The 13,804-nt window shown below is 39.5% G+C and overlaps 1 protein-coding gene across 2 annotated transcripts in view; it reads right to left on the reverse strand.

Annotated features, from left to right (window-relative positions):
- Nucleotides 1-13,804, reverse strand: part of ESR1 (estrogen receptor 1) — a 395,464-nt gene that overhangs the window by 208,238 nt on the left and 173,422 nt on the right. For both annotated transcript variants that reach the window (XM_067701750.1, XM_067701749.1), the window contains exon 3: nucleotides 8,148-8,338. In XM_067701750.1, coding sequence (XP_067557851.1) covers nucleotides 8,148-8,338 — 191 coding nt within the window. The remainder of the gene's footprint in view (nucleotides 1-8,147; nucleotides 8,339-13,804) is intronic.

Consider the following 13,804-nt stretch of genomic DNA (forward strand, 5'->3'; position numbering starts at 1 on the left):
CGAAATGCCTCTGGCAGATTCATCTTAATTAAAGACTGTTTTGTCATATCTCTCCCATGACTGAAAAAATGTAATGGCTTTTATGTTGCTTAAAGCAAACTGATCCTAACCATCCTTTCATTCCTGTATTTATTCATTGAGTGACTCCTGTAATATGAAGCCTCGATTTGGGCCTTGCCTTTGGGAGACTCACAGTCAGTAAGAGAAAGACACACATACACTAATACAAGCAGACCTCAGAGATTTTGAGGGTTGGGTTCCAGATCACTGCAATGAAGTGAATATCACAATAAAAGGAGTCACATGCATTTTTTGGTTTCCCAATGCATATAAAAGTTATGTTTACACTATACTGTCATCTACTGTTCGCAATAGCGTTATGTCTTAAAAATGTACCTGTCTTAATTAAAAAATACTTTATTGCTAAAAATGTTAACCATCATCTGAGCCTTCAGCGAGTAATCCTTTTGCTGGTGGAGGGTCTTGCCTCAATGTTGATGGCTGATAACTGATCAGGGTGATGGTTGCTCAAAGTGACAATTTTTTAACATAAGACAACAATGAAGTTTGCTACATCGATTGACTTTTCCTTTGACTTGAACAATCAGAGGCTACTGTAGGGTTATTAATATAAGACAACAATGAAGTTTGCTACATCGATTGACTTCTCCTTTGACTTGAACAATCAGAGGCTACTGTAGGGTTATTAATTGGCCTAAGTTTAATATTGTTGTGTCTCAGGGAATAGGGAGGTCCAAGGAGAAGGACAGAGACTAGGGAACAGCTCATCAGTGGAGCAGTCAGAACACAACATTTATCAATTAAATTCACCATCATGTATGGGTGCAGCTCATGATGCCCCAAAACAATCACAATAGTAACATAAAAGATCACTGATCACAGATCACCATAACAAACACAGTAATAATGAAAAAGTTTGAAATATTGCGAGAATTACCCAGATGGGATACTGAGACATGAAGTGAGCAAATGCTGTTGGAAAAATGGTGCCAACAGACGTTCGATGTAGGGTTGCCGCAAAACTTCCAATTTGTAAAAAACGCAGTATTTGCAAAAAGCAATAAATCAAAGAGCAGTAAAACAAGGTATGCCTGTACCTGCAATCCTAGGCAATGGGAACAAAGTACAGTCATCCCTCAGTATCCTCAGGGGATTGGTTACAGGATCCCCCTCAGATACCAAAATATGTGGCAGTTCAAGTGCCTTATATAAAATAACCATAGCATTTGCATATAACCTACACACATCCTCCAGTATACTTTAAATCATCTCCAGATTATTCACAATACCTAATATAATGTAAATGCAAATAGTTGTAAATACAGTGTAAATGCTATGTAAATAGTTGGCTGGCACAAGGAAAATTCAAGTTTTGCTTTTTGGAACTTTCTGGAATTTTTGTTAATATTTTTATTCGGGGGTTAGTTGAACCCACATATACAAAGTGCTGACTGTAATACGGAGTGCCAAGAAGAAAGAGAACTTCTGCATTAACATCAGAGGTTTGATGACAATCACTTTGACTAGGACAAGAAGAAATTTTACAGGTAAATCCAGAAAGAAATTCCTAGCAAAGAAATGGGATAGTCATGTTTGAATAACAGTATGTAGTCCAGTCTAGAGGGTCTACCTCAGAAGTAGAAACGATGACTTTAAGACAACCAGAAAGATAGGCTAGGACATGACTAGGGAAATCCTTGAATGCTTGGTTGTCTAAGGATTATTCCATGGGCCCCAGAAGTCATTAAAGAATTCTGTGCAAAGTATTGTTATGATTAGTGATTTGCTAATGTTAATAGACTGTCAGTGTGCAGACAGGTTTGGAAGAAGGAAAACAAATGAAGGAAGTGACTTAAATGAAGAAGGAAAAAGGAAAAATTAAATTACTGCAATGATCCTGGTGAAAGTTAATGGGGCAAACTCGCAGTAGTGGGAATTGGATGGCTAGACATTAAAGAGATAGACCCAACAGGATTACACAACAGTTCTGATGGGAACCATCCAAGGGAAGGACTGCAAAGTGAAAAGATGAGGATAACTACCTCCAAGCTTTTAAGTGTAGATGCCTGAGGGAATGGTGAGGGAACTGATATAAAAGTAATTAGGAGGAGTGGCTAGTGTCAGGGATATGTGGGCGTCACTAAGAAGCAGGGTTGGTACAGCTAAACTTGGAAGATATTTACATAGCTGTTATACTGTAGGTCTTAAATACTGTTCCCTAGGGCTACCATAACAAAGTACCATAAATGAGTAACTTAAAACAACAGAAAGTATTGCCTCACAGTTCTGGAGGCTAAAAGTCTGAAATCAAGGTGTCAGCAAGGCCATGCTCCCTCTGAAGGCTGTAGGGAAGAATTACTTGCCTTCTGGTGTTTGCCAGCAATCCTTGCTGGTCCTTGGCTTGTACATGCATCACTTCAATATCTCTTTCCATCATCTCACGGCATTATCCTCCCTGTCTCTCTGTCCAAATTTCCTCTTCCAATAAGAACATTAGTCACCATACTCTAGTATGACCTCATCTTAACTAATTATATCTGCAACAACCCTATTTCCAAATAAGGTGACATTCTGAGGTACTGGGGGATTAGGACTTCATCATATCTTTTTGGGGGGGACACAATTCAACCCATAACAGATATGTACGACATTGCTTAGGAAACTGGGTGGAGAAAAGGATGAGCAAGTGAAAGGAACAGAGGTTGCAAGCTCTGTGGAATGCCTGCTTGTAGAGAGACGAAGAGGGAAAATAAAGAGGCAGAGAGAAGACAGCAAGCCCTCTGTTCTTTAACAGTTGATTTACCCAATTTCCACTGTGCATTTCTTGGTTTATGCTGTTTCACATTTCTGGAATTCTTCTCCAAACTTCTTAACGCCTATGAAAATCCTCCAATTCTTTCCAGGCCTACATCAAATATACCACTTGCATTAACACTTCTCTTGCTAGCCTGACCTGATGAAATAACTCTGTTCTCTGAAGCCCTCCAGCAGGTTTTATCTACTATTCTTTTGACTTCTTGCCATGTTCTATCATTTAACAGACATGTGCCCACGTGACTGTAGACATGGGAGTTATAGCAACAAACAGGGCAAACCAGACCAGAAACCGGCTCTCACTGAGCTTCCACCCAAGTTTGGGCAGGAATATTTGAAGGTGGCGCCTGTTGCAGACAGATAATAATCAACCAAATGAATAAATTTGTAAGTTCATTAAGGGTTTAAGGGCCTTAAAGGAAAGTAAGGAAGGTATTTTAAAAAAAAAAAAAAACTAGAGGCAAAGGTTTGTAGGGTTATTTTTGGTGGGGTAATCAGGGGAGGTAAAAAGGGAACCATATATACTAAGGTCCTGAGAAAGGAATGTGTGTCGTGTGTTGGGAGAAGAGAAAGATGGCCATCGTGGCTGGATTACAGTGATGGGGAGAGAAGGAAGCAGGAATACGACCATGCAGAGTATTTTAAGGCATAGAAAGGAATCTGGACTTTAAGTGCAGTGAGAGTTTAAGTTTAAGACCGTATGACCTGATTAATGTATCTAAAAGAGCTCTCCTGCTGTCACTTGGAGACTAGACTGCAGAGGAGCAAGTAGGGAAATGTGGAGACAAAAGACTTAGTATTTTGGGGTGCATGTACTGCCAGGATCAACTCTGAGATGTATCTCTGAAATGACTCCAGAGATAAGACAGTTTTGTAATGAGAGAGCGGCAGCCTCCACTTCTACCCCATCCTCTGGCCTTTTCTAGACAGGGGCGCATAGGTCAAGACAGAAGGCGACTGGAAATGGGAAACTTAGCATAAAAACGAACCCATCTTGGGCAAACAAGAGTGAATTCCTAAGCACAAAAGAACTAAGTTCTCTTTTCACAGACCAGCTGAACGGGCCTGAGGTTCTTTAGAAAGTCAGTCTCTGCTTACCCCTGGCAGCTGCTGAAGGAGCTATCCAGGGTGCTGGACTCTCACCCTGAAGCTTTCTAGGGCCTGGTGGGTAAGGACATCAGTTACCCTTGTCGGACCTAAGACCCCCACTGTGCTGAACCATAACCAGACTCCACCCTAATACCATGTCCTTCTGGCCTTAGCTAACCTTTAAGTCAACATGGGCCTGGGCCATATCTGTTAAGCATAGTGTTAAGCATCTTCCACAGATGCCTTAGAAAGAAAATATAAAGTGGCGGTGCAGCTAGGGGTGTACAGATAGGTTTGACCCTCCACTGTGCCTCATGACCATTTATAATATAAGACCATAATATGATCTTTATAATATTTATTTGTAATATTATGACCAAGCTGCGAGCTCCATGGAGTCCTCTTCCTTGGAATAATGTTCAAAGGTAGTACTTGGCTGCTGAACCTATAACCAGATCTCCTTATGTAACTCATCCAAGAGTCTCTGCCTACAACACATCTTAAGGAACACTGCTCCTCTACCTACAGTGATTAATAAATTCACAGAATATCCAATTTCACCCATCTCCTTTAAATCGTGTCCTTGACTTCACTTTTAAAAAAAAAACCTATGTTCAACTGGAGGCCATTATTCAATTTCTTGAGTAATCAAGTTCATACACTAGGCAGGGGATGAAAATTTGTATGCTTTCAAGTCAAACACTTTACCTCTTCAACTAAACACTTAGAGCACTAGAGTAATCGGATGGATACTCATTTCTAGCTCTCTTCTTAAGCAACAAGAAAAACAGGAAGAGCTACAGCATCTTCAGAACTTTCTACCTGCAGCATGTCAGACCCTTCACTGTCCTTAAATAGGTTTGAGGGGCAGCGTGATTTATAAAGAGTCACAGAAGTTCAGTAAAACTTTTTAGTTCCAAGCTATCAAGACTATGATGAGAAAGACTCTATTGCTCTGCTGTTTTCCTTTTATATACGCAAACAAATCAAATAGATGGAAACGCCATTAAAGTCAAAAGGAAATAAATTACTTTGTTTTTACACAAAGAAGAAATATATGGCCCAGGAATGTCTTAGATGGAGTATTAATTTTGTTAATTTTTATTCACAGAACTCCCCAAACTCTGCCTTACCTCCTGGGCTTTACCCGCATACTCAGTCCCATTTTCATATGACTGAACACTCAACCTGCCCTTTTTCATTTTGTTCACTTGCAAAATTCTCCAGACAATTTTAAATCAGGAAACTTTCTCTGAGAGCCTGACTCAAGCCCCACCAGGAATAAGTGAAGTCTGGACTCCTGTAAAATCTGCACTCACCCTCATCTTGGTACTTATCACACTGTAATTTAATTGCTGGTTTATTTGTCCACCTCTCCTACTACCTTTAAGCTCTATGGGGGTAAGGACTATGTCTTTACTGTAATCGTACCTCCAGGACCTCACACCGTGCTTTGCTTAGTAGAGGCATTCAATGAACAAATTAATAAATTAGTGAACTTTATAATTTTTAAGGTTCCTCTCTATCTTTAAAAGTTAATAACTCTGCCTTGTTTCCAGGCTTCCTGCAGAACTTTGGACTCAATAGTCATCTCATTTAAGAAACCTTCTGTAAATGTCTTCATACCATGATAAGTAAGAAGTTTCTGAAGCCACGTAGAAATTGCATTTGTAAGCAGTTTATAGGTACAACTTTAGAGAGTATAATGAAATCCCACTATTTAGTCTGTACGTACAAGTTAGATATCGGATACATACTTTAACTATCAAAGAGTAAGCAAACATTTTTTTGAATATTTGAACTTGAGATAAAGCCATACCAACAAAATATTTCTTTTTATACACTTACATTGACTTCATTTAATTTTTATAAGTATTTTTTTCCTGTGTTTTCTGTTCCGATGCCTTAATGCCTAGAGACAATACTAAGTTCAATGTGGTGTTACATAGCACACTCCTAAATGCTGAACACACAAGAAGAAAATAATTTGTGAAAATATTGTCATTGTTCCTTGGAGGAAGATAGTTTCTACCTTCAATCTCAGTCTTTTTACATTTATAACTGACAATATCTTCTTTTCTTATATTCATCTATTGTCTTCCCTATCTGTATCATAGCACAGCACTTTATACTAACTTACTCTCTAATCCTATCATGAGAACGTGTACCTTTGCCTCCCCAAATAAATTTCCCAAACAAATTCTAAATTTTGTGGGATTATGGATTACTTCTTACACATATTTTTATTTCCCTCAGACTATCTAGCACAGGTACAGAGCAAGTTCTCAATAAACATGAAAGACAAAACGTTAGATTTGGAAACCATCGATTCTCTTGTCGTACATTAAATCAGGAGTCAGCAAATTATGGCCCACAGGCCAGTCCTGGTCACTTACCTGTTTGTGTATATAAAGTTTTATTGGCACACACCCATTTATTTACACAGTACCTATGGCTCCTTGCAGGCCACAATGCCAGAGTGAGTAGCTGTCACAGAGACTGCATGGCCTGCAAAGCCTAGCTAGTTACTCTCTGGTCCTTTGCAGAAAAACTGCTGACCCCTGCTCTAAATCATTTGTACAGATGAGGGAACTCAGTCTCAGATAAATGACTTGTCCAAGTTTGTAGCTGAACCTACCCACTAAATCTACCTCTGTCAGATGATTTTTCCATACCAAATTAAATGCTTGATAAAAATAATGGTATCTTAGATTATATAAAACTAACTGAAAAGAAGAATCACAAATGAAGATGGCTGTCAGAAGACCTTTAAGGGCTTATACTAACTTAAACCAAAATACAAATAGCACTTTTCTAAATTAAGATAGTATTAATATCTGCTAGTAAAATTAAATAATCTGTGTTGGTATGTATCTATATACAAAAATCCACTATCATATAATATTATAAATTTTATTAAAATTCTAATTTAAAAGTCCCAGTCTTACAATAGATTTCTAAAAGATGGTGAAAGTAATACTTGTCAAAAAAAAGTGCTTTTAAAATGGACCAAGTTGACCTCACATGCTACTCTATTAAGATATGAATAGCCTTTAAAAAAATCCATCCACTGGCAATGAAAGGAAAACTGAATAGTGTGTATCATCCCCCAGCTTTCACCCCACATCAGGGCAGTGAAGAGCTACAGCAAAAAGTCCATGAGAATAGTGATTCATTCTCTAGTCAAAAGTGTCTGCAATCAGTACCTATTAATTTAGTAGACTCTGGTTTTCAACAAGTTACTTCAGTCTCAATTTCCATAGAGGGAATCACACAAAAACTCCATCAGAAATATTCTTAGTATTTATATACTAAACTTTGTTTAAGCTGAAAAGATAAAGGAATAAGAACAGAGAAAAATGGTCCAGTATTAAAACAAAAGGTTAATCCAGCTAGTTTGAACTGCTGTCAGGTCTCTGTTTTTGTCAAAGGATCTTTAGCATAGATATTTTAGGTAGTAAAAACGATTGTTTCTCCCAGTATATCCTATATAGACAATACAGCAACAATATAGACACTCCTGGAGTAGAAATGAAATGTAGCTGGCAGTCTATCAGAGAAACTGCACTCGGAAAACTGTACAAAAGAAAAGGATTGAAGCAGACATTGCAAATGACATAAATGAAGTCTTACAGGTGTATCCTTAATAACTGCTTGATACAGATAATACATCCCTTATTACAAGTCACCAGCCATTGAATCTTCTCAGTTTAGCAAAAGGTCATGTCATCCACTGAGACAACAAAGAGATGGAAGAAGAGCAAGAGAAGAATGAGTTAAATTAGAATTGGTCTGGAGCAAAGATCAGAATGCTTATCTGCGCAAAGCTAAGCTGGAGAAATAATTATATATGGATAATTCATATCACACTACATCACAACAGCCTAGTTGCCTACAACACATAAATATCCACCTGCCATCCCCCAATCATGGCATGGACAACATCTCAGAGACACAGCTATTGAAATCCTCTTCCTCTAGAGTTGCTCAAGACTGTTGGGATCTTGCCAAATGGAGGAAGCATAATGACTCAGCCACGACTACCCTGACATTTGCCAATTCCTTCTCCTGGGATCTTGTCTCTTCTCCATGTTTCTACCATAGATACTCGTGGACCTACTAGGTATTAGTGTTTTGTACAAATGGCTGATCACATGCCTTCCTCTGTTGCTTCCCCTCTTAGGATTAAAAAATGGGATAAGTTGTTTGCAACACACTATTACCTTGAATACTTCTCTTGAAGAAGGCCTTACAGCCCTCGCAAGACCAAACTCCATAATGGTAGCCTGAGGCATAGTCATTGCACACTGCACAGTAGCGAGTCTCCTTGGCAGATTCCATGGCCATGCTTCCCTTGTCACTGGTGCTGGCCAATCTCTCTCTGCCACCCTGGCGCCGATTATCTGAATTTGGCCTGGGGAAAAAAATAGGAGAAAAAAAACAAAAAAACAAAACAAAAAAAACACAGTGAATCCATTAACATTAGAAAAGCAAAACATGCACTCTCCTCTAAAGAATAAGAGGCTTGGAAGACGTAGCAGATCCACTTTATTCTGACATTTCGAAATAATGAATCATAATGTAAGCTAATCTTCATTACCTCTTGCCGTCTGTTGCAGCAAAAGGGGTTTGCCTATTATATTAACCTTGAGGGGAAATTGTTTATTGCAAACTTTCTTAAAAAATGGACTTCCTACACCAGAATATATTATCCAGAAAATGACAAAATGAAATTAGCTGGTTTCTAATAGACTTAATCATTTTTTTAGGGATTCTCAATTAACCCAGAACCATTAGAGACCAATGCTCATTCCAATTCTAGACCACACTAAGGGCCTTTAGAAAATGGAGACAAAGCATAAAACAGCTGGAACATTTGAAAGTCAGATGAACTGATGAACAACATAGAACATGTATAGAAAGATAATTCAAATTTTTACATCATTGTTACAAGGTAACCCTGGGTATCAGTTGTTATGACTTGACTGTAATTTGAGGATAGTAGTCAATATTCAATATTCCTCTTCAAGAACATGTAGAATGAGAAGAACAGAGGAACACAAATGATTACACCAACGCTGAAAATGTTCAGGGAGGAAGCGTATCTCAGAAAAGAAACTGAGAAGGCACAGTCAGAAAGTTCTGGGAGAACCAAGGAAACGGGGAAGCAAAAAAGTTTAAAGAAGTAGAAAGCTTTAAGAAGGAGAGTGTGACCAATCGTGTCAAAGGAGCAGAAAAGTCCAATAAAACCAGGACTGATAAAATGAAGCTGGATTTGACAAGGAGGACACTTAGCAAGGAGTTTCAGTAGAGGGTACAAGCCAATCCAGTGGGTGGAGAGTGCATGGAACATAAGGAAATGACAATGAGTGAAGGCCATTCCTCTGAGAACTTGGACGTGAATGGGAAGAGAAAGAGATAGGGTTGTCACTAAAGAATATAAAGACAAAAAGGCGTGTTTTGAATGGAAGGGACCTGAGAAGGCCTCATGGAGACTGAAGGGAATGGGCCAGTAGGGAGGGAATGGTGGAAGGTACAGAGAAGGGAAAACAGAACAAAGTCAAGAAGGAAAGTAAAGCAGTTGGGATTAAATACACAGGTAGAAGGGACAGCTTCACTGAAGACACCTTGAAGAAGACAGGGATCAAAGAGGTAAGGAAAGGAGTAGATGAGACTACGTTTGCATGTCTTATCTAACCACGTATAGGAGCAGAAATGACATTGACCCAGGATTTGCTAGGCATGTGCAACAGAATAAAGGTGGTATGAGAGAATTGGGGAGTATATAGCCAGAGCCCAGCACAGTGCCTGGAATGTAGTTGGCACTCAATAATACCTTGAAATGAATGGAGTGTTCCAGGGTATATACGGGGGGAAAAAAAGAAGTAGAAAAATATTGGACGGAAAGATGGAATGAAGCCTATGACATTTAAAAACAAAACCAAAATAAGATGAGAAAAAGTGAATTGAAGATCGAGCTGCCAGGGTCTCTCGGTTAAGGAAGCTCATGCTTCTTGCTTTCCGCTCCCTGCCCAAATAACCAGACCACCCTGACTGTCACCACTCCTCCCCTTCACAAGCCTGCCTCTCCTTTTAGCTCAAATTGTACAACCCTTCCCTGCCCTTCTCACTCATTAACGTCGCCCACAATTTTGCGGCAGTGGCTCTCAAACTACATTTGCCGTAATATTCACAAAATAAGGAGCTCCTTGGGTTGAGTGCATCTGACTTTGCCAGTTTGTTCCATTCTAAATGACTTAGCTCTTAGGTTGGCAGCCATAAACAGGAGATCTTTATTTTTTTAATATCCTTAGAGAGAGCTGCCTCACAGTATTCAATTCTAGTTCATATTCTGTTACCCATCTCCTTCCATTTCGTCACCATGCCGTCAACGCTCCCCCAATAACCTCAAATCTTTCTACTGTTTGTTTACTAATGTCTCATGCACGATTCAAGTCAGCAGGTAGCAGCTGTGAAGATTTCACTACAGAAGCTTAGCACCTGGGGAGGGAAGGGGTGGTGAGCAAGCATGACACTGACAGATTCGATGTCTTATAAACATTAGTATTGACCCTCGGGAAGCAGCTCAGCACCTAACACATAGCAAGCGTGCAATACATGTTTGTTGAATGAATGAATGAATGAATGAGTGAATAGTATGTGCATGGGCAAAAGTTCCAAGGTGTCAAGTATCCTCCACCCATCCCTGCATAATAAAATACCGTATTTTTTTTAAATTGTGGCAAGGTAAACATAATATAAAATGTTACCTTAACTGTTTTTAAGTGTACAGTTCAGTGATAAGTATATTCACACTGTTGTACAACCAATCTCCAGAAATTTTCCATCTCACAAAGCTGAAACTCTTTACCCATTAAACAACAACTCCTCATTTCTTCTTCCCTCCAGCCCCTGGCAAACACCATTCTACTTTCTGTCTCCATGCATTGGTACTCTGGATACTTCATATAAGTAGAATCATATAGTTTCTGTCTTTTTGTGACTGGTTTATTTCACTTAGCATCATTCGTGCATGAATTCCTCTCTTATCAGCCACTCTTAATCCCCACACGCTGGAAATAACGTATCCCTGTTCTGAACTCGATAGCAGGTTTTCCTTTACTTCTCTTCTGCTACTTACTACATTATCCCTCCTTCAATTGTACATTCTCGTCTTCACTGCTGTCCAGTAAGTTCCTTGTGTCTTATCTTTGGAACGCTGAGCGTTTAGAGCACAGAGCCTCTTCCAGAATAGGAACTCAATAAATATTGATATCAAATGAATTAATCAATGACTGAGTCAATAATGTAACAATTTTCAAAACAATATAAATAGGATATGCAAATACTGATTTTAAGAATATGGGTAAAAGATGTAAGAGCAAAAGCCCATTTTCCCCAGATCTAGCAGCGTTGCATGCCGTCGGCAAAATGCCTTTCATCCACACTTTACCTTTGAGATGGTCCTGGAATACTGAAAGTCTACTGTAGACATAGGGCATAAAATCAGAAAGCCTCCGAGAAGAAGAGAGGGGAAATTACACAGGCCATGTTTCCTCTCCATAAAGCAACTTTTTTATCCAGATGGGAAGTTCACATATATAACACGGTCAGTAATCATTTTGGCTCAGCCCTGCTCGATGAAGACTCCCAGACCAGGGCTGCATAAAAACGAATATAATACAGATCAAGCGAAAAGGCAAGTGAGATCATCTCATGGGTTGCAAAGCCCTGCGGCACCTTGAAATGCGACGCTCAAGGCTGTCTTGAGAGTCAAGCCAAGCTCACTTGGCACAGCTGCATCCAGATAGAGATCCGTGTCCTCAGGATGCAGACTCACTTGGCCCCGTTATCTGCAGTAGAAAGGATCAGAGAGGGAGGTGCCCAAGTCTGGACTCAGACCAACACACAAGGGTGGCTCAGGCACCAACCCAAGGTTAGACCAGTCCCCAGGAATAAGCCTACTTACAGGTCCGGACTCACCTCTTCCAGCTGTCCTCTGCCTGGCCTTGCCCGACTGCAGCTGTCATAGACCCGGAACCTTTAGCCTCACACCTCTCTAGTAGGAAGTGCTTACATTACATTTAGGGCAATCTTTCTTCCTCTCCCTCTGCCTCAGAGGCCCTTTGGCTTCTCCTTATTTCCACAGGACCAACATTAACTACTCTCATCAACTACTTTTCATGTTCTAAACGTCTTCAGGTTCTGCCTTCCTAATATGAGGCTTTGGATAAAACCCTTTTTATCCATTTGGATAAAAATGCCCTCCCCCTTTATCCTATGTGAAGATTTAACTAACCCTTTTGCCAAATTGCTAAAACATCTCCCTTTTTGTAAAACTTGTCTCCTATTCTCACTAAATTGTCACCATATTTAGTGAGTTTCTCATCCTGGACACTTCCTCGTAAGACATAGATAAGAAGTTGACTAGTCTATTAGGCTACGTATTAAGAGATTAGATGTTTTTAGCACTACAGATACTTTAAAAGATTCTCTGAAAAGAAGTAGGGCAGAAGCTTGAATGAGACATGGAGGGATGTTCTGCCTCAGTGACTTAACACATTGCAACTTTGAGGCACACAAGTGACTAAGGAATGGAGTAAAGTAATGGCAGGAAAAAGAATGGCAGAAGCTGGAGAGCACCAAATAACAAAAGACACCACCACTGCACCTATGGAAACTAGAAACTCAACTGATTAGATTTAGTTCCATTTTCATTACATCAGTTTGACAACTAAATATTTCCAAATGGATGTCCCACTGATATTACATATCCAATATGATTAAGAGAGATGTCAGAAGGCATTCATATTGAGGTCAGAGAGTGGACTCTCTTGGACCAAGTGAAAACAGAGCGCATTAAAAAGTATTTGCCAGGAAGATTTTCATTAATCAAAGGAAAAGTTTGAAGCTCAATGTAACCAAATACTCTTGTTTTTCCAACCACAAATCACGGTACCAGCCATCCAAAAGCACTATTCCCCTGATTAGCCAAGCATTTAAAAAATTTTTTAGAGCCTTGGTTTCTAAAGGAAATATTTTTTGCGAAGTTAAAAGAATCAGCAAATATCCACTCCCTAGAAATGTGGGGGTAATTAAGTGCTAGTGGAACAACTTCATGACGTTCCCTCACCAATCAAATCCCCGAAGTTGTGAGCGGTCAAAGCTCCCTGAACTTTCGTTTCATGGCATTTACCATAATTTCCAGTCCCATGATTGAGGCATTATTGACAAATATATGTTCCCTGTGGTAGACAGTAAATTCCATGAAGGCAGGGACCCTGTCTCATTTGCTCCCAATTTTAACTGACACACAGTAGGTCATTACTAAATATTTGCTAAATGTACCTCCTACATCTAAGCCATCATCAAATTCAGTCCATCATTTCTTCAAAACACAATGCCTATCCTTCTTTGCATCCCTGGTTTTCATCATTCTCGCATAAGAGACCGATACTCCATGTCTGAATGACTAGAATTAAAGTCCTGTCTCCCATCATTCCTCAAACTCATCCTGCCAACCACTGCCAAAAGAATCATCATAAAAGACAACATTCACCTCTCAATAACTTCTCATTGCCTATACCCGGGGATCATTACCTTTTCGGTGGGTCATGGACTTGTTTGACGATACAATGAAAATGCTGAAACTGTCTAGAAAACACATAAACACACTTTCAAACTTCTGCCTATAATTTTAGGGGAGTCATAAATCAGGAAAACTCAAGTTAAAAAATCATCAACAAATAAAATTAAGCCCAAGTGCTTGAATTCCCTGCTCCAATCAGAACTGGTCTCTTTGTAGCTCCCTGAGCAAAATTTTATCCAATCCACCTCTGAGAAATTGCTCACACTATGCTCCCCCACTTAGTCACCACCT

Source organism: Pseudorca crassidens, chromosome 13 (assembly GCF_039906515.1).
Source record: "Pseudorca crassidens isolate mPseCra1 chromosome 13, mPseCra1.hap1, whole genome shotgun sequence".
Taxonomy (NCBI): Eukaryota; Metazoa; Chordata; class Mammalia; order Artiodactyla; family Delphinidae; genus Pseudorca; species Pseudorca crassidens.